Source organism: Hyla sarda, chromosome 13 (genome assembly GCF_029499605.1).
Source record: "Hyla sarda isolate aHylSar1 chromosome 13, aHylSar1.hap1, whole genome shotgun sequence".
NCBI lineage: Eukaryota > Metazoa > Chordata > Amphibia > Anura > Hylidae > Hyla > Hyla sarda.
In genome coordinates this window covers 27581903-27601196 of record NC_079201.1, presented here as the reverse complement: position 1 = coordinate 27601196, position 19294 = coordinate 27581903, and the positions used below count along the sequence as shown (strand labels likewise).

The window sequence follows — 19294 nt, the reverse complement described above, 5'->3', positions numbered from 1 at the left end:
GTCACTAGGGCTCGATGTCCTTTGAAGCTGATCTCCATTACGGCAGGATTCACAAGACTGTGATGAAAGTAAAGTGTAATAGGAAGTTGGTTGGTAAATGCTGGAATAGTCATGGAGTAGGTAGCTCTTCCCTCAGGGGTAAACAAAACAGGCGAGTACATGACCTATCAGGAGGCATAATTACAATGCCATAGACCCTCTAGGGTAGCTAACCAATTTCCATAAAAAAGGGGCAGAGCACCATCCCATAGATAAACCCTGAGGACATATGGAGTCTCACCTCAAAAGTTCAAATAATCACATCAATGCAATATGAAAATTCTAGGATTTTTATATGTTGTACATCTTGGCAAAAAAATTCTTTTTTTAATGTATTTAAGAAAAGTTGTTTCTCCTTTTTATAAAAATAAACTAGCTGTGCCTTCAGCCCTGCGATCCCGTTGCTGCTGTGCTTATAAGGCCGGCACGAGTCCAAAATCACTGAGCCGGCACATGTAGGGAGACCCCTAGTGGTCAGTTTTTCAAAGTAAAAATAATTATATTTATAATATATATATACATACATACACACACATACATTTGTTAATCACATGGTATTAGAAACTTGTTTCTAATACATTGATTGTTTATTGGAGAGTGCACAGCTGCAATACTAGACAACTCATGGAAAAAAAAAATCGTTCTGTTTCTAGGAGAGAGAAAAAAAAATACACTTTTTTCTACTTTCGAAAAAGCCACCAATGTACCTTCTGCCCATATTTGATCTGGGAGACAAACTACCCCATAGCAAACATATGCTGCCCTGGACAGTTCCTAAAATGGACAGCAGAGAGCACTGTGGTCGTGACAGGAGAGAAATCCAAAAAGAAAAGCATTTCCTCTGTAGTATACAGCCGCTAAGAAGTACTGGAAGGATTTAGATTTTATAATAGAAGTAATTTACAAATCTGTTTAACTTTCTGGCACCAGTTGATTTAAAAAAATTAAGTTTTCCATCGGAGTACCCCTTTAAATGCGATGTGAATGGCCAGCTTAAAGAGCCACTGGTATGAGACCACAGCTGGACATGAAGCACCTACAGCAGTGTTGGCTATAATATGTGGAGGGTGTTGATCTCTTCTTACTGACATTGCAAAGAAAATAATGAAACTTCTGACAAAAGGGAAAAAATACATTTTTATTTACAATAAATGCTGTACAGATGATTAGATTCAATAAATTACATTATTGACAAAATGACATCAAGTATATTGTACTGAGAGGAAATAAAAATGGACTGGAGTTACAGAAAGTATGACTGGGGGGGGGGCAGCTTTTATTCACCATTTGGGACTATAGCTGCTGCTTCTGAGGATGTGAGGCTGGACCTCCAGCTACTTGTGATATAGGACACATCAGAAAACACAATAATTGGAAAACCATTTAAAGGGGTATTCCAGGAAAAAAAAAATGTATATAGATCAACTGGCTTCAGAAAGATAAACAGATTTGTAAATTACTTCTATTAAAAAATCTTAATCCTTCCAGTACTTATGAGCTGCTGAAGTTGAGTTGTTCTTTTCTGTCTAAGTGCTCTCTGATGACACATGTCTCGGGAACTGTCCAGAGAGTAGAAGCAAATTTCCACAGCAAACCTCTTCTGCGCTGTGCAATTTCCAAGACCAAGCAGAGATGTCAGCAGAGAGCACTGTTGCCAGACAAAAAACAACAACTCAACTTCAGCAGCTGATAATTATTGGAAGGATTAACATTTTTTAATAGAAGTAATTTACAAATCTGTTTAACTTCCTGGAGCCAGTTGATACATAAAAAAAAGTTTTTTACTGAAATACCCCTTTAACATGGAGGATTTTATTTGGGAACATTAAAGGGGAACTCTGCTCTAAACATCTTATCCCCCATCAAAAGGATGGGAGATAAGATGTTAGTTTGTGGGGGTCCCGCTGCTGGAGACCCCAGTGATCTCCGGGCCAACAGCGGCGGTGCCCAGAACACAGAAGCTTGCAGTTTCCACGTTCGTGACATCACACCACGTCCCCTCCATTCATGTCTATGGGAGGGGGCATGACAGCTAGTACATAGCCATCACGCCTTCTCCCATAGACTTAAATGGAGAGGGCGTGGCGGCTGGCATCGCCAGTCATTGGGCACGGAGTGGAGTTCATTCCGTGCACCGAATGGCAAGATCCCCCGTGATCCAACATCTTATCCCCTATCCTTTGGATAGAGGATAAGATGTTTAGAGCGGAGTACCCCTTTAACAGCTGATCAGAGGTCTCTTATGAAAACCCCTCTAGGGAATATGCTCACAATACATCCTATACGAGCCAGATCAAAGACCAGTGCAAAGATCTGCTTTTATCCATTACTCATTAAAGCTCTAATATTTGGCAGTAACAAGGGAAAAGGATTTCTGACATTACAAGACGGTAATATTTTCGATAACCTGAGATAATAAAAAAAACAAACATTACAGAACATGGCTGTCTGAAATGGCTGATAAAAGGGAGCAACAGAGAACACTCAGCCACACACCCGGTGAACATAAGAGACTGTTTAGCAAAGTAGAAAATGGGAAGGAGCCTGCTCTTTCCTAGGACTGTGGGCCAACATAGTACAGAAGTTAAAGGGGCACTCCAAAGGATAGGGGATAAGATGTCTGATTGCGGGTCCCAATGCGATCTCGGCTGCGGCACTCTGTGCTGGATGACTGGCGATGTGGGACGGAGGCTTGTGACCTCACGGCCATGCCCCCTCAATGCAAGTCTATGGGAGGGGGCGTGGTTGTGACATCACAAGCCTCCGGCGCTGCACCTGATGCTCTAAACGAATGCCGGGTGCAGAAGGGGGGGGAGACCGCGATCAGACATCTTATCCACTATTCTTTGGATAGGGGATAAGATGTCTAGGGGCGGAGTACCCCTTTAATGAAGTGGAAGACATAGGAGTCCAGGCTGGGGATCACTTCAAGATGAAGGCTTCTTGTGAGAACACCAGCTTGTGTCTGGATATAACAGACAATGGACCGATTTGAACCTGTAGAAAAGAGATCATATTAGCTCTGTATATTTCAGAGACGACAAATCTGTTTTATATGACTTTACTTACCGAGTGGGATCTTGTTCCAGGTTGAAGGACCCAGATACTCGCACAACATTCCTCCTGTTTTCAGGACCACCATAACTGAGAGTCACCTGAAAAATGGTTAAATTCAGCATTCCTGGACAGCAAGGATTACAGTGAAGCTTTGGAGACTAAGCACATTGAGATGTCTGACGTTTTCGGACAATAGGAGATCCCTTAGGCGAAGTTTCTACTTGGTTTTTTGTCCTGCGTTTTTTGGTTTGAAAAAAAAAAACGCAGGAAAAATTTTTTTTAAAAATTTTAAAAAATTGCCTGAAAAACCCCAGTGCAATTTCCTGCATCTGGCGATTTTTCATTTGTGTGGAAATTGCACTTTTTTGGTATCCAAAATTTGTTGGGTAAAAAAAAAAAAAAATGCAGTAGTGATGGAAACATTTTTATTGAATAAAATGAATATATTTTATAACAACATTTTTATTCATTTTTAATAAAGTGAGTGTGTTTCACTTTTTTTCCCCTCTATTTTTAAAATGTTTAGGTAGTACTACTACTCCCAGCATGGAACAGACTTCCATGATGGGAGTAGTAGTACCTGTACTAATAGACATATCGCCCCGGGTGTCAGTCGTGACACCCGATGTGATCATCCATAATATGGCAGAGATGAGGAGCGGCTTTACACAGCGCTCGCATCTCTGCTCTGTACTCCGGCCAGTGATGTGAATAGAACATCACTCACTCATATTTCCCTCAGAGAGGTGATTGGCTGCAACCATCCGGCCAATCACCGCTCTAAGGGAAATATGAATGAGTGATGTTCTATTCACATCACCGGCCGGAGTACAGAGCAGAGATGCGGAGCGCAGGAGAAAGCCGCTCCATCTCTGCAATAGACAGGACCCCCCAAGGAAACAAGGAAGAATGTGCTGATAATATATCTATATATATATCTAGCACAGGGATAACAAAAAAGTTTCTACATGCAAAGATTTTTTTTTTTATATATAGTCCGTCTCGAAAGTAGCAGCCTGAGTGTTCAGTGGGGGACTAAGGGGGAGATTTATCAAAACCTGTATAGAGGAAGAGTGGTGCAGTTGCCCATAGCAACCAGATTTCAGATTTTTTCATCTTAAAAGAGGTCTGTGAAAAATGAAAGAAGCAATCTGATTGGTTGTTATGGGCAACTGCACCACTCTTCCTCTACACAGGTTTTGATAAATCTCCCCCTAAAAGACTTCACAGGGGAATCCCTATGAGCGCAACCACAGCAATATATCTGGTTAGGAGATGGGTCTTCACCAGACATGACTAGTTCATCTAAGGGGGCTGCCATATTTACTGATGAGCCATGTGACATTCATGCCCTATACATAGCACTGAACAGTATAAGCAATCAAGTGATTGCTATAAATAGTCCCCTATGGGAACTATTAAAGTGTAACAAAAAAAATTTTTTTTTCCCCCATTTTACCCCCCAAAAAAGCGTAAAAAAAAATAAATAAATTCAATAAACATATTTGATATCGTTGTATGCGTAAAAGTCTGAACTATCAAAATATATTGATAAATATACTGTACGGTGAACGGCGTTAATTTAAAAAAAAAAATCCAAAACTGCTGCTTTTTCGGTCACATAATATTCCAAAAAAAATCATAATAATTAAAAGTTTCATATATGAAAATGGGGTACCAAAAAAAAAGAAAAGTACAGATCACGGCACAACAAAAAAAGCACCAAAAATTCCAAAGTCCAAAATAGCGTATTTTTGGTCACTTTTTATATCATGAAAAAATGAACAAAAAGTCTGATCAATACAAAAATTGTATTGTTAAAAACTTCAGATCACGGCGCAAAAATGAGCCCTCATACCGCCCCATACGCGGAAAAATAAAAAAGTTAGGGGTCAGAAGATGACATGTTTAAACGTATACATTTTCCTGCATGTAGTTATGATTTTTTCCAGAAGTGCGACAAAATCCAACCTATATAAGTAGGGTATCATTTTAATCGTATGGACCTACAGAATAAAGAGGTGTCATTTTTACTGAAAAATGTACTGCGTAGAAAGGAAGCCCCCAAAAGTTACAAAATTGTGTTTTTCTTCAATTTTACTTTCTCAAATTTGGGCTTGCGCCTTCCTGGGACTAAATTCCCAAAGCTAGGGAACCCTACAATATAACATTTTACTTTTATTTATCTCAAATAAAATTGTGAATTTTTTGAGAAATCAAAAATAGTGGATTAAAACCACAGACATTGGGTCAGATTAGGGTTATTGTTATTCATTCCCATTTATAATTTTCAGGTAGTTGGATATATAACTCCTCTCATTTGACTCCTCTCATATGACTCCTCCCACTTGACCCCTGATAAAGCCAGTTACGGCCGGCAAAACGTCGGGGGGTGTCAGTGTGTCTAATTTTAACAGCAGCATTGGGACAGTCTATACAATATAATTAATAGAGTTGGATCCAAAAGGAAATTAATCCGATAAAAATAAGAAGTGGCAATCAAATGAGAGGAGTCATATATCCAACTACCTGAAAATTATAAATGGGAATGAACAACAATAACCCTAATCTGACCCAATGTCTGTGGTTTTAATCCACCATTTTAGATTTCTCACAAAATTCACAATTTTAATTGAGACAAATAAAAGTTCAATTTTATATTGTAGGGTTCCTTAGCTTTGGGAATTTAGTCCCAGGAAGGCGCAAGCCCGAATGGGAATTTGAGAAAGTGTCATATATCCCTGGGAGACACCTTATGGGTAATTTTGATTAATATTTTCTTCAAATTTCTTCTTGATTTTTTTCCCGTTTCGTCGTAGATTTTTGGGTAAAATGACTGATGGCATCACAAAGTCGAATTGGTGGCGCAAAAATAAGCCATCATATGGATTTTTAGGTGCAAAATTGAAAGAGTTAGGATTTTTTAAAAGGTAAGGAGGAAAAAATGAAAGTGCAAAAAACGGGAAACCCCCGGTCCTTAAGGGGTTAAGGCGTTAAACACATCCCTAGAACTAAATCAAACAACAAAGTACCTACCTGCTGAAGCAAAGAGTTATGTGGAAGCCGCTGAAGGTTTTCTAGGTGTGAATGGAACAGGTTACTGTGCTGCAGTTTCACTTCCAGCAGCCCCTCAATGATGTAGCCGATAGTGCAGTCATCCGGTAGACGGACCTTCTCCGCTGTGCTGATGAAGTTCCCCATACTAAAGGAGAGGGTGATGGGATTGATTTCATTTTTGTGGAACATCAACCAAAATGCACTGACAGGCTCAAACCACTCACCTAGCCCAGGGACTCATCTTCAGGGCAAGTCCTCGGCTAATACAGAAGCCAGCACCTCCAGTAGCAAACCAAAACTTCAATGATGCCTTAAATGAATAGATCACAATAAGTCACAGGATACGAGCCCGTTTACTAGAGTCACAAATATGAAAACTAAATCTGACCATTACCCTTCAATTGCTTTCAGACCAAGAAAGCTATTCCTAACTAACCTCCCATACATGAGCATGCCACGTTCATGCATGTGTTGTCAATAGGGAGAGGAGAATATGCCGCTGCCAGTCACTTGTGGCAGCAATTAAGGATCAGGCAAATCCACTAAATGCCAAATAAATGTCTATCAGACATTTCCGAACTCATGCCAGTCTAGCTCATGTTGGCAGATTTACGTTTTGTGTATGGCACTTTAAAGGGGTACCCAACAAACCGTTCCAAACGCTGGAGCCGGATGCTCCTGACGTCATAGCCCAGCCCCCTCATGGAGTCATGATCCGCCCCCTCAATGCAAGTCTATGGGAGGGGGCGTGACAGCCGTCACGCCCCCTCCCATAGACTTGCATTGAGAGGGCGGGGCGTGACGTCATGAGGGAGGCATGGCTATGACGTCAGGAGCACCCGGCTCCAGCGTTCGGAACAGTTCGTTCCAAATGCTGAGCTGCGGAGTACCCCTTTAAAACAATCTGAACATTATTATAGCTGGAGGCCGCTACCTTATACCCTGATTACTATTTACTGCTGATTTATATGCAATTCAATGGCCTCAGCTGCCTTTCACAGCTGTACACAATGGCCCTGGTTTACTAAAGTCCAACCGACTTTTTTTCTCGGTTTATGCACCTAAATTTTTGTCGCACCATCCGTGCGACTAATTCTGCGCCCAAATTTTACACTGCACAACCTATGCTTCTGATAACACCCGGAATGTTTTCTTATTACAAGAAAATGGGCGTGGTTAACAAAAAAAAAAAAAATGGAGCGTGTTCCCGACAAAAAGTAGTTTCAAAATCACTCCAGAAAGTGTGTGAGTTTGGCTCACAGAATAACCGACAGCCAAGAGGATGTGTAAAAACTACCAAAAGCGAGTGATTTTGGCAAAGGCACAGCTTAACGTGGTGATGATAACCGGACTCTGGATAACCGGCCCCGGTTGTTTTGTAGGGACATAGGGAAGATTTAATCAAAACCTGTACAGAGAAAAATTTGACCAAAAGGCCTCTGAAAAATTAAAGACGTGATCTGATTGGTTGCTATGGGCAACTGGTCAACTTTTTCTCTGCACATGTCTTGAAAAATCTCCCCCATGAGGTTTGGATCTCCACTGAGGACCTATCCAAAAGGAAATTCCGTCATCTGAAAGTCCCACTTTATCCCTTTAGGACTACCGTATTTTTCGCCGTATAAGACGCACTTTTTCTTCCCCAAAACTGGGGGGGAAAAGTTGGTGCATCTTATACGGCGAATACACCCCTATTGCGGCGGTCCCTGCGGCCATCAACGGCCGAGACCCGCGGCTAATACAGGATATCACCGATCGCGGTGATGCCCTGTATTAACCCTTCAGACGCGGCGATCAAAGCTGACCGCCACGTCTGAAGCGAAAGTGACACTAACCCGGCTGCTCAGTCGGGCTGTTCGGGACCGCCGCAATGAAATCACGGCATCCCGAACAGCTTACAGGACACCGGGAGGGACCTTACCTGCCTCCTCGGTGTCTGCTCCGTGCCGGGATCCCCTGTATGGCGGCGATCTCCTTCGACGTCATCACGCACGCCGTCCCTTCATCCAATAGGAGCCGCGTGCGTAGCGACGTGATGATGGCGACGTGATGACGGCGACGGAGAGCGTGGATCCCGGGGAAGAAGATGTCCGGAGCGTTGGGGACACCCCGGGGATGCGGCGACAGCGATGGGAGTGACAACCAGGGCAGCGGTGACGGGTCCGGAGCGCCAAGTACACACGTGTATTACCTCCTATCCAGTGGTCTTCAACCTGCGGACCTCCAGATGTTGCAAAACTACAACTCCCAGCATGCCCGGACAGCCAGCGGCTGTCCGGGCATGCTGGGAGTTGTAGTTTTACAACATCTGGAGGCCCCAGTTTGAAGATCACTGTTGGGTGCAGAATCTTTTTTTTTTTCTAGATTTTGCACCTTTAAAATTGGGTGCGTCTTATATGCCGGTGCGTCCTATAGGCCGAAAAATACGGTATATAGCTATAGATCATCAATAAAAACGTATGCTTACTGAACCATCTCCTTTCACTCTGTCCAGGGTCTCTACAGGATGATCTAGACTCGGCCGTCCCACGTAGATGTCAGCATTGTGAGGGAACGCAGACAGAAGGTTTAGCAGGGCTCTCAGGTTCAGATAATTGTCATCATCCAAGTGACAGAACCACCTGCAACAAGAAAGTATGGGATTTATATCGAACCAATCACCCTGATTTATCAATCTGCCTAAAACCAATCACATTTTGCATAAACCTGATCTACAGATCAGTTCTTACTTTTTGGATGACAAAACAAACTTGTCGTACTCCACCGACATCTTACAACAAAGAGCTTGGCGAGTGTGAACTGCAGTACAGTTGGTGTTCACCATCTGGTTCCCTGCAAATGACACAAGATCATGACAACTGTGTCCTTACAATAAAATATTACAATTGTTAAAGTGTATGTGTCCACTCTGTGTCTTAACCCCTTAAGGACCCAGCCCATTTATACCTTAAGGACCCGGCCAATTTTTTAACATCTGACCACTGTCACTTTAAGCATTAATAACTCTGGAATGCTTTTACTTTTCATTCTGATTCCGAGATAGTTTTTTCGTGACATATTCTACTTTATGTTAGTGGTAAATTTTCGCCGATACTTGAATCATTTCTTGGTGAAAAATTCCCAAATTTTATGAAAAAATTTTTTTTTTGAAAATTTAGCATTTTTCTAACTTTGAAGCTCTCTGCTTGTAAGGAAAATAGACATTCCAAATAAATTATATATTGATTCACATACACAATATGTCTACTTTATATTTCCATCATAAAGTTGACATGTTTTTACTTTTGGAAGACACCAGAAGGCTTCAAAGTATAGCAGCAATTTTCCAATTTTTGTCAAAATCGGAATTTTTCAGGGACCAGTTCAGTTTTGAAGTGGATTTGAAGGGTCTTCATATTAGAAATACCCCATAAATGACCCTATTATAAAAACTGCACCCCCCAAAGTATTCAAAATGACATTCAGAAAGTTTGTTAACCCTTTAGGCGTTTCACAGGAATAGCAACAAAGTGAAGAAGAAAATTCAAAATCTTCATTTTTTACACTCGCATGTTCTTGTAGACCCAGTTTTTGAATTTTTACAAGGGGTAAAATCCCCCCAAAATTTGTAACCCAATTTCTCTCGAGTAAGGAAATACCTCATATGTGTATGTCAAGTGTTCGGCAGGCACACTAGAGGGCTCAGAAGGGAAGGAGCGACAATGGGATTTTGGAGAGTTTTTGGGGGGCATGTCGCATTTAGGAAGCCCCTATGGTGCCAGAACAGCAGAAAACCACCTCATGGAATACTATTTTGGAAACTACAACCCTCAAGGAACTTAACAAGGGGTCCAGTGAGCCTTAACACCTCACAGGTATTTCACGACTTTTTGTTAAAGTTGGATGTGTAAATGAAAAAAAAAAAAAAGGCGCTCCTTCTCATCTGAGCATTGTAGTTCACCCGCAGAGCACTTTACATCCACATATGGAGTATTTTCTTACTCAGAAAAAATGGGGTTATAAATTGGCGTTTTTCCTATTTTCCCTTATGAAAATGAAAAATTTAGGGTAACACCAGCATTTTAGTGAAAAAAAAAATTCTTCTTCATTTTCCCATCCAACTTTAATGAAAATCTGTCAAACACCTGTGGGGTGTTAAGGCTCACTATTCCCCCATGTTACGTTCCGTGAGGGGTGTAGTTTCCAAAATGGGGTCACATGTGGGTATTTATTTTTTTGCGTTTATGTCAGAACCGCTGTAAAATCAGCCACCCCTGTGCAAATAACCAATTTAGGCCTCAAATGTACATAGTGCACGCTCACTCCTGAGCCTTGTTGTGCGCCCGCAGAACATTTTACGTCCACATATGGGGTATTTCCGTACTCAGGAGAAATTGCGTTACTAATTTTGGGGGTCTTTTTTTGCTATAACCGCTTGTGAAAATAAAAAGTATCGGGCAACACCAGCATGTTAGTGTAAAAAATTTTTTTTTTTTTTTTTTTTTTTTTACACTAACAGGCTGGTGTAGCCCCCAACTTTTCCTTTTCATAAGGAGTAAAAGGAAAAATGCCCCCCAAAAATGTTAGTGTAATTTCTCCCGAGTACGGAAATACCCCATATGTGGCCCTAAACTGTTTCCTTGAAATACGACAGGGCTCTGAAGTGAGAGAGCGCCATGCACATTTGAGGACTAAATTAGGGATTGCATAGGGGTATTCTGTGCCAGTGATTCCCAAACAGGGTGCCTCCAGCTGTTGCTAAACTCCCAGCTTGCCTGGACAGTCAGTGGCTGTCCGGAAATGATGGGAGTTGTTGTTTTGCAACAGCTGGAGGCTCCGTTTTGGAAACACTGCCGTACGATACGTTTTTCATTTTTATTGGGGGGCAGTGTAAGGGGGTGTATATGTTGTGTTTTTTTTTGTGTTAGTGTTGCATTTATTTTGTGTTAGTGTAGTGTTTTTAGGGTACATTCACGGTGAGTTTCCCGCTAGGAGTTTGCGCTGCGGCAAAAAATTTGCCTCAGCCCAAACTTGAAGCAGAAAACTAACTAAACTCGCCCGTGTGAATGTACCCTGTACATTCACATGTGGCCCTCCAGATGTTGCAAAGCTACAAATTCCAGCATGCCCAAACAGCTGTCTGTGCATGCTGGGAGTTGTAGTTTTGCAACATCTGGAGGGCTACAGTTTAGAGACCACTGTATAGTGGTCTCAGACTGTAGCCCTCTAGATGCTGCTAGGCAACTCACCAGCTTCCGTAGGATCCAGGGAGTCGCATAGCCATCCTCTTTTGCCACCACCTATCACTGCCATCGCTGATGGGTGAGTGGACTTCGCCCCGGTCCCCAGTCGGTTTCTCAGTCCTGCCCCGCCTATTGTGGGTGGGCAGAACGGAGAAACCGAAAGTTACCCCCCCGCCCCCGATCTGCTATTGGTCATCGCGTCTAGACCACCAATAGCAGGGATCAGTTGAGTTCAGGGGGATCGAGGATGTCATGGACAACCGCGATCCCCCTTATATTCCGGGTCACCATAGACCCGTATGACCCAGAATCGGCGCAAATCGCAGGTGTGAATTCACGATTTACGCCAATCGCCAACATGGGGGGGGGGGGGGTCTGGTGACCCCCCTGGGCATTTGCGCGGGGTGCCTGCTGATCGATATCAGCAGTCACCCTGGTCCGGTCCCCGCAATTCCCACGGGCGTACAAGTACGCCCTGGGTCCTTAAGTTCCAGGGACCGAAGGCATACCTGCACGCCCTGGGTCCCTATGTGGTTAAAAGGGGTACTCCAGTGGGGGAAAAAAAAAAAAAATTTTAATCAAATTTGAGCCAGAAAGTTAAACAGATTTGAAAATTACTTCTATTAAAAAATCTTAATCCTTCCAGTACTTATTAGTGGCTGTATACTACAGAGGAAATTATTTTCTTTTTGGATTTCCTTTCTGTCTGTCCACAGTGCTCTCTGCTGACACCTCTGTCCATGTCAGGAACTGTCCAGAGCAGGAGAGGTTTCCTATGGGGATTTGCTCCTGCTCGGGACAGTTCCTGACATGGACAGAGGTGTCAGCAGAGAGCACTGTGGAAAGACAGAAAAAAAAATCCCAATAAAAAAAATAATTTCCTCTGTAGTATACAGCTGCTAATAAGTACTGGAAGGATTAAAAAAAATTTAATAGAAGTAATTTACAAATCTGTTTAACTTTTTGGCATCAGTTGATTTAAAAAAAAAAAAAATTTATATATATATATATTTCCACCAGGGTACTCTGCCCACAGATATCTTATCCCCTATTCAAAGGGCCTCCGTCTCCGTGCAGCACTCATCACACCATGCCCCCTCCATTAATGGCCATGGTAGGGGCGTGACATACTGTTTAGAATGCTGGGTGCAGCCAAAACTTGCTACCATGACTACTTACCGGGACCCCGCAACATTTTTAAACTATGAATATTTTGAAACCCACGTGAATATCCAGAGTAATTTGTTGTGTTCGGGCATCATGCTGCCTGCACCAGTTCTTTACTGCCTGCGATATGAGCAGCATAAAACCAATGACAATTTAATACAATAACATACCCAACCTAAGCAATGGTAATTGATAGGAAAACCCTAAGGCTATGTTCACATGGGTAGTATCCATACAGAAAATGTCCGCAAAGACATTGCCCCAGCACAACATGGCAGCACTAGGACCGCCCTGTCACATAGATGGCAATGCATTTCCGTGTGAAGTCCACAGAGAGAATAGACAAGTCTATTATTTCGGCAGACACAGGAATTTCCGTGTCAGATGTTTCCAACGCAGAAATTCTGTTGCTATGTGAACAGGTCCACAGAATCCCATTAAAATTCCATCCTGTGAACATAACCTAAACCATGTTACGTCTAGTGAAAAGTTTTCCCATAAAAGTGGATGATACTATAACTGAATGATGGAAGAACACTATGGATGTGCTGATCTGATCTATACAAGATTGGTCACGTGGCGCACACACACACGCACACGCACGCACGCACGCACACACACACGCACACACACTCACACTAGCCATCATCTAAAGTCTTACCCACTTTCTGCCGCAGTTCTTGGTCTTCCCAATCCGTAAATATGAAGGTCTGTTAGAACAAGGTTTCATTATAAACTTGCTATTATATATTAATTTACTACGTTATGTAATACAGTTGGCAAAGTTTAAAGCGTTACTATCATTAAAACAAACTTTTGCCATGTTATAGGGGTACTCTGCTGCTCAGAGTTTGGAACAAACTGTTCAAACGCTGGAGCCGGGAACTCGTGATGTCATAGCCCCGCCCCCTCATGACGTCACGCCCCATCCCCTCAATGCAAGTCTATGGGAGGGGGTGTGACAGCCGTCAGTATCGCTGATGTGCGCCATTACCGGCGGGTCCCTGGCTGCTGATAGCAGCCGGGACCTGCCGCGCATGACATGAGCACCACTCTGGTGTTCGCAGTCATGTACAGGATGTACATGTACGTCTTGGTGCGTTAAGTACCAGGGCACCAGGATGTACATTTTAAGGGGTTAAAATCACAGACTGATCATTATAACTCTTTCCTTTACTGTAACTGATTACATGTCAAAAGGTTAAAAGGGGTATTCCAGGAAAAAAAACTTTTATTTTTTATATCAATTGGCTCCAGAAAGTTAAACAAATTTGTAAATTACTTCTATTAAAAAAATCTTAATCCTTCCAATAATTATCAGCTTCTGAAGTTGAGTTGCTCTTTTTTGTCTGGCAACATTGCTCTCTGCTGACATCTCTGCTTATCTCGGGAACTGCACAGAATAGAAGAGGTTTGCTATGGGGATTTGCTTCTACTCCGGACAGTTCCCGAGACAGGTGTATTCAGAAAGCACAGAAAAGAACAACTTAACTTCAGCAGCTCATTAGTACTGAAAGGATTAAGATTTTTTAATAGAAGTAATTAATATCCAAATCTGTTTAACTTTCCGGAGCCAGTTGATATATATCTCACACACACACACACAGTGATCCCTCAACATACGATGGTAGTTTGTTCCAAATGAACCATCGTTAGTTGAAACCATTGTCACTCTTCATTGTAGTCATCACGCCGCTGCGCACGCCGCTCCTATTGGATGACAGGACAGCGCGTGGGGCGACGTGATGACGACAAAGGAGAAGAGGACGGTCCGGAGCGCCGGGGACAGGTAAGTGATCATCACCGGACCACACTGGGCACCGTAAATGGCTACCCGGTGGCAGCTGAAGCAGTCTGCGCTGGCGGATAGCCGTTTATGCGATGGCCCCGACATACAAAAGCATCGTATGTTGATGCTGCCTCTGAGAGGCCATCGTATGTTGAAATGATCGTATGTCGGGGCCATCGTAGGTCAGGGGGGTTCACTCTGTGTGTGTGAATATATATATATATATATATAATATGAGAAAAGTGTGCGCCGGACTACTCCTTTAATAGCCAGCCGCGGATATAGATATATAAATAGAGATATCTCTCTATCTATATATCTATATCCGCGGCTGGCTATTAAAGGAGTACTCCGGCGCACACTTTTCTCATTTTATCCCGTCCGGGCTGCAAAATAAAAGAAAACACACTTTCTCTTACCTGCCAACGAGCCCCCGAAGCTCCGGTACACTCCGGTACAGGTGTTCGGTCCCCGGGCTGTATTCTTCTTACTTCCTGTTAGCCCGACACGTCACACGGAGCTTCAGCCTATCACCGGCCGCAGCGATGTCCCGCCTCAGCCAGTGATAGGCTGAAGCTCCGTGTGACGTGCCGGGCTAACAGGAAGTAAGAAGAATACAGCCCGGGGACCGAACACCTGTACCGGAGTGTACCGGAGCTCCGGGGGCTCGTTGGCAGGTAAGAGAAAGTGTGTTTTCTTTTATTTTGCAGCCCGGACGGGATAAAATGAGAAAAGTGCGCGCCGGACTACTAGATCGCCGCTGTCAAAGCTGACAGCGGCGTCTATTGGGATCTATGAATGCTCCCAGGTGGGCGATGTATCGGGATATATCGTCACCTAGGCGGTATCGCGATATATCGGGATATATCGAATCGCCACACTGGTATCGCGATTCGAATCGTATCGCCAAATTCTTGGCGATTCACACCCCTAATATAGTGCGTGTGTGTGTATATATAAAAAATAAAAAAAGTTCTTTCCAGGATAACCCCTTTAATGACAGGAACGCTTTTAACAAAAGACTTCAAACAAGAAAAAAATAATAAAAAAAATAAATAAATTAAAAAAAAAAAAAAGAGAGAGTTAAAATGCATTTTGGGTAGAAACACTTGTCCCTCACCTGCTCCTTAGCTTCGGAGATCCAAGTTTGCAGGAGGAGGTCTAAGCGACTTCTGTGATATTTCCTTGTGGTCTTTACTGCAATAAATACATCTCCAATCTGTAGACGTTCCTTTACATGACGGACGTCTTTCCGGCCACTTCCGGTACTGTACTTCTTCCATCCCTGGAGACGATGGCTTTGGTTGTGGCCATGGGGGGACAGTCTGACTACTTCCAGCTGAGACACAAAGTACCTGTTGCTGCAGGTGAGGTTACAGGCCAGGAGCGGCTGAGGTGTCAGGGACCCGTACCTTATCCATGGCATAAAGAGGAAGAACACAACACATACAGACACAGAGAGCACGAAACACATCTTAGTCCCCCCAATACAGGAGATCTTCATTCTTCAGGCCATTAGGGGTTGGGCCCAGGTCCACCAACTCCAGCATTGCAGACACTAGAAAATATTACAATATTCGTTTTTTTTCCCCACAGCTTTCACGTATCGAACATTTAGTTTTGAGTATTTCTATCTTAAAGGGGTATTCCAGGAAAAAAAAACACACACACACATATATATATATATGTTTAAAAATGTGAATAAGCCCCTCCACAGAAAAAAAAAGAAATATATATAATTTTATATATATATATATATATATATATATTTATATATTTTCTTATTTTTTTTATTATTATTTTTTTTATCATAATAATAATAATAACCTCTTTTTACAAATAAAATAAAAAATGTAATAAAACAACATAAACATATTTGGTATCGCCACATGCGTAAATGTCCAAACTATTCAAATATAATGATCCCGCACGATGGAACAGCGTAAACGTAAAAAATACAAAGTCCAAAAGTGCTGACTTTTGGTCAATTCACATTTCAGAAAAAAATGAAATAAAAAGTGTTCAAAAAGTCACATATACGCAAAAGCGGTACAGATTACGATGCAAAGAGCCCCGTGTATGAAGAAATAAGATGGTTATAGGGGTAAGAATGGGGAAATAAAAAAATGTATTTCCTTACAAAATGTTCGACTTTCATGGACACCATGTTCTCCGCCCACTATACCAGTGGTCTACAAACCGTGGACCTCCAGCTGTTGCAATACTATAACTCCCAGCATGCCCGGACAGCCGAAGGCTGTCCGGGCATGCTGGGAGTTGTAGTTTTGCAACAGCTGCACGGAATGTTCGGTCTAAGACAGTGTTTCCCAACCAGGATGCCTCCAGCTGTTGCAAAACTACAACTCCCAGCATGCCAGGACAGCCTTTGGCTCTCTAGGCATGCTGGGAGTTGTAGTTTTGCAGCAGCTGCACGGAATGTTCGGTCTAAGACAGTGTTTCCCAACCAGGATGCCTCCAGCTGTTGCAAAACTACAACTCCCAGCATGCCAGGACAGCCTTTGGCTCTCTAGGCATGCTGGGAGTTGTAGTTTTGCAGCAGCTGCACGGAATGTTCGGTCTAAGACAGTGTTTCCCAACCAGGATGCCTCCAGCTGTTTCAAAACTACAACTCCCAGCATGCCAGGACAGCCTCTGGCTCTCTAGGCATGCTGGGAGTTGTAGTTTTGCAGTAGCTGCACGGAATGTTCGGTCTGAGACAGTGTTTCCCAACCAGGATGCCTACAGCTGTTTCAAAACTACAACTCCCAGCATGCCAGGACAGCCTCTGGCTCTCTAGGCATGCTGGGAGTTGTAGTTTTGCAGCAGCTGGAGGTCCGCAGTTTGGAGACCACAGCAGGACACACATAGACATACCTGCGCCCTCACACCGTACACAACGCCATGACAGCAAAGCCTCAGGAAGCCCGGGTCACACAGCTGAGCCGGCCCGGTGACGTCATCCCTGCGATAAAAAATGACGCAGCTGGCGTCACGTGACGAGCGCCGCTCTCCGAGTCGGGACCTCACGTCATGACGTCGACACGCTCGCCTCTTGACAGGCTACGCCGGAAGTGTACTTTGCGCATCCCGGAAGTAGTTCGAGGGTCCGGGCCGGAGGAGCGGAAAACGAGGGGAAGATGCCTCTCCCGGTGCAAGTGTTCAACCTGCAGGTCAGAAGCCGTCCTGGGTGTATGGTGGTGCCAAGTCACACTGTGCGGAACCTGACGTGCGGTAGTGTGCTGGGCATGAGACTGGCATGTCACTCGCTGATCTGTCACTGATCTTCCTAACAGGCAGAGCAGGGCTGGTAATCGATCACCGAGACGGGTGCATAGTATAGAGTGACTGAGCAGGGAGCATGCAGTCCTCTTATATGTTTATATATGACCTTAGGAAACGCACAGTGTGAACAGGCTTCAGTGGAAAGGAATGCAGCTTTCTCATAGACTTCTTCTTGTTTCAAGGTCTTAGTTTGATCACTGTGAATGTAAATATTGCTTATAGGATGGATTAAAGTTTTATAAATGTTGCTGTCCTGACTGCTGAATGAATGATGGTCGGGAGCCCTCCACAACAAATGATCCTAAAGGGGTTATTAGGAATTACCAATGGGATGGCTTGTCCGCAGGATGGGCTGGTAATATGAGATCAGTGGGGACACCTCAGAATAGTCCGACAGGATTAGATCAGTGGGTCCTCATGATAGACGGGCAGTATGAGATCAGTGGGGTCCCTTGGCATAGACCCGCAGTATGAGATCAGTGGGGTCCCTTAGGATAGACCTGCAGTATGAGATCAGTGGGGTCCCTTAGCATAGACCCGCAGTATGAGATCAGTGGGGTCCCTTAGGATAGACCCGCAGAAGGAGATCAGTGGGGTCCCTTAGGATAGACCTGTAGTATGAGATCAGTGGGGTCTCTTAGGATATACCTGTAGTATGAGATCAGTGGGGTCCCTTAGGATAGGCCTGTAGTATGAGATAAGTGGGGTCCCTTAGGATAGACCCGCAGTATGAGATCAGTGGGGTCCCTTAGGATAGACCTGTAGTATGAGATCAGTGGGGTCTCTCATGATAGACTGGCGGTATGAGATCAGTGGGGTCCCTTAGGATAGACCTGTAGTATGAGGTCAGTGGGGTCCCTTAGGATAGACCCGCAGTATGAGATCAGTGGGGTCCCTTAGGATAGACCTGTAGTATGAGATCAGTGGGGTCCCTTAGGATAGACCTGTAGTATGAGATCAGTGGGGTCCCTTAGGATAGACCTGTAGTATGAGAGCAGTGGGGTCCCTTAGGATAGACCTGTAGTATGAGATCAGTGGGGTCCCTTAGGATAGGCCCGCAGTATGAGATCAGTGGGGTCCCTCATGATAGACTGGCAGTATGAGATCAGTGGGATCCCTTAGGATAGACCTGTAGTATGAGATCAGTGGGGTCCCTTAGGATAGACCTGTAGTATGAGATCAGTGGGGTCCCTTAGGATAGACCTGTAGTATGAGATCAGTGGGGTCCCTCATGATAGACTGACAGTATGAGATTAATAGGGGTCTCTTAGGATAGGCCAACAGTATGAGATTAGTGGTTTTTTTTCAGGAAAGGTCAGCAGTATGAGATCAGTGGGGTCCCTTAGGATAGACTGGCAGTATGAGATCAGTGGGGTCCCTTAGGATAGACCTGTAGTATGAGATCAGTGGGGTCCCTTAGGATAGACCTGCAGTATGAGATCAGTGGGGTTCCTTAGGATAGACCCGCAGTATGAGATCAGTGGGGTCCCTTAGGATAGACCCGCAGTATGAGATCAGTGGGGTCTCTCATGATAGACTGGTGGTGTGAGATCAGTGGGGTCCCTTAGGATAGACCTGTAGTATGAGATCAGTGGGGTCCCTTAGGATAGACCTGTAGTATGAGATCAGTGGGGTCCCTTAGGATAGACCTGTAGTATGAGATCAGTGGGGTCCCTTAGGA

General features: G+C 43.7%; 2 protein-coding genes across 3 annotated transcripts in view; one reads left to right on the top strand and one right to left on the bottom strand.

The window, feature by feature from the left end:
* Positions 1-595: 595 nt before the first annotated feature.
* On the bottom strand, positions 596-17353 carry RFNG (RFNG O-fucosylpeptide 3-beta-N-acetylglucosaminyltransferase). The gene is made up of 9 exons (XM_056550310.1): positions 17206-17353; positions 15452-15889; positions 13204-13252; positions 8883-8985; positions 8621-8774; positions 6378-6463; positions 6133-6298; positions 3109-3194; positions 596-3036 (listed from the first exon to the last, which is right to left on the bottom strand). The coding sequence occupies exons 2-9, from the start codon at positions 15833-15835 to the stop codon at positions 2967-2969; spliced, it is 1098 nt and encodes a 365-aa protein (XP_056406285.1). The 5' UTR covers positions 15836-15889; positions 17206-17353; the 3' UTR covers positions 596-2966.
* Positions 17352-19294, top strand: part of GPS1 (G protein pathway suppressor 1) — a 52857-nt gene continuing 50914 nt past the window's right edge. The window contains exon 1 of one of the 2 annotated variants that reach the window (XM_056550309.1): positions 17352-17501. In XM_056550309.1, coding sequence (XP_056406284.1) covers positions 17469-17501 — 33 coding nt within the window. In that variant the 5' untranslated portion in view covers positions 17352-17468. The remainder of the gene's footprint in view (positions 17502-19294) is intronic. The other variant, XM_056550307.1, reaches the window with a different exon arrangement.

What these genes read in the sequence shown, in the direction of transcription:
- RFNG (XM_056550310.1), bottom strand. Translation starts at nt 15,835, where the DNA reads ATGAAGATCTCCTGTATTGGGGGGACTAAGATGTGTTTCGTGCTCTCT. An exon ending in GAGTGAAAGGAGATGGTTCA is followed by an intron (nt 6,464 to 8,620) that starts GTAAGCATACGT and finishes TATTCATTTAAG; the next exon opens with GCATCATTGAAGTTTTGGTT. An exon ending in ATAACTCTTTGCTTCAGCAG is followed by an intron (nt 3,195 to 6,132) that starts GTAGGTACTTTG and finishes ACCATTTTTCAG; the next exon opens with GTGACTCTCAGTTATGGTGG.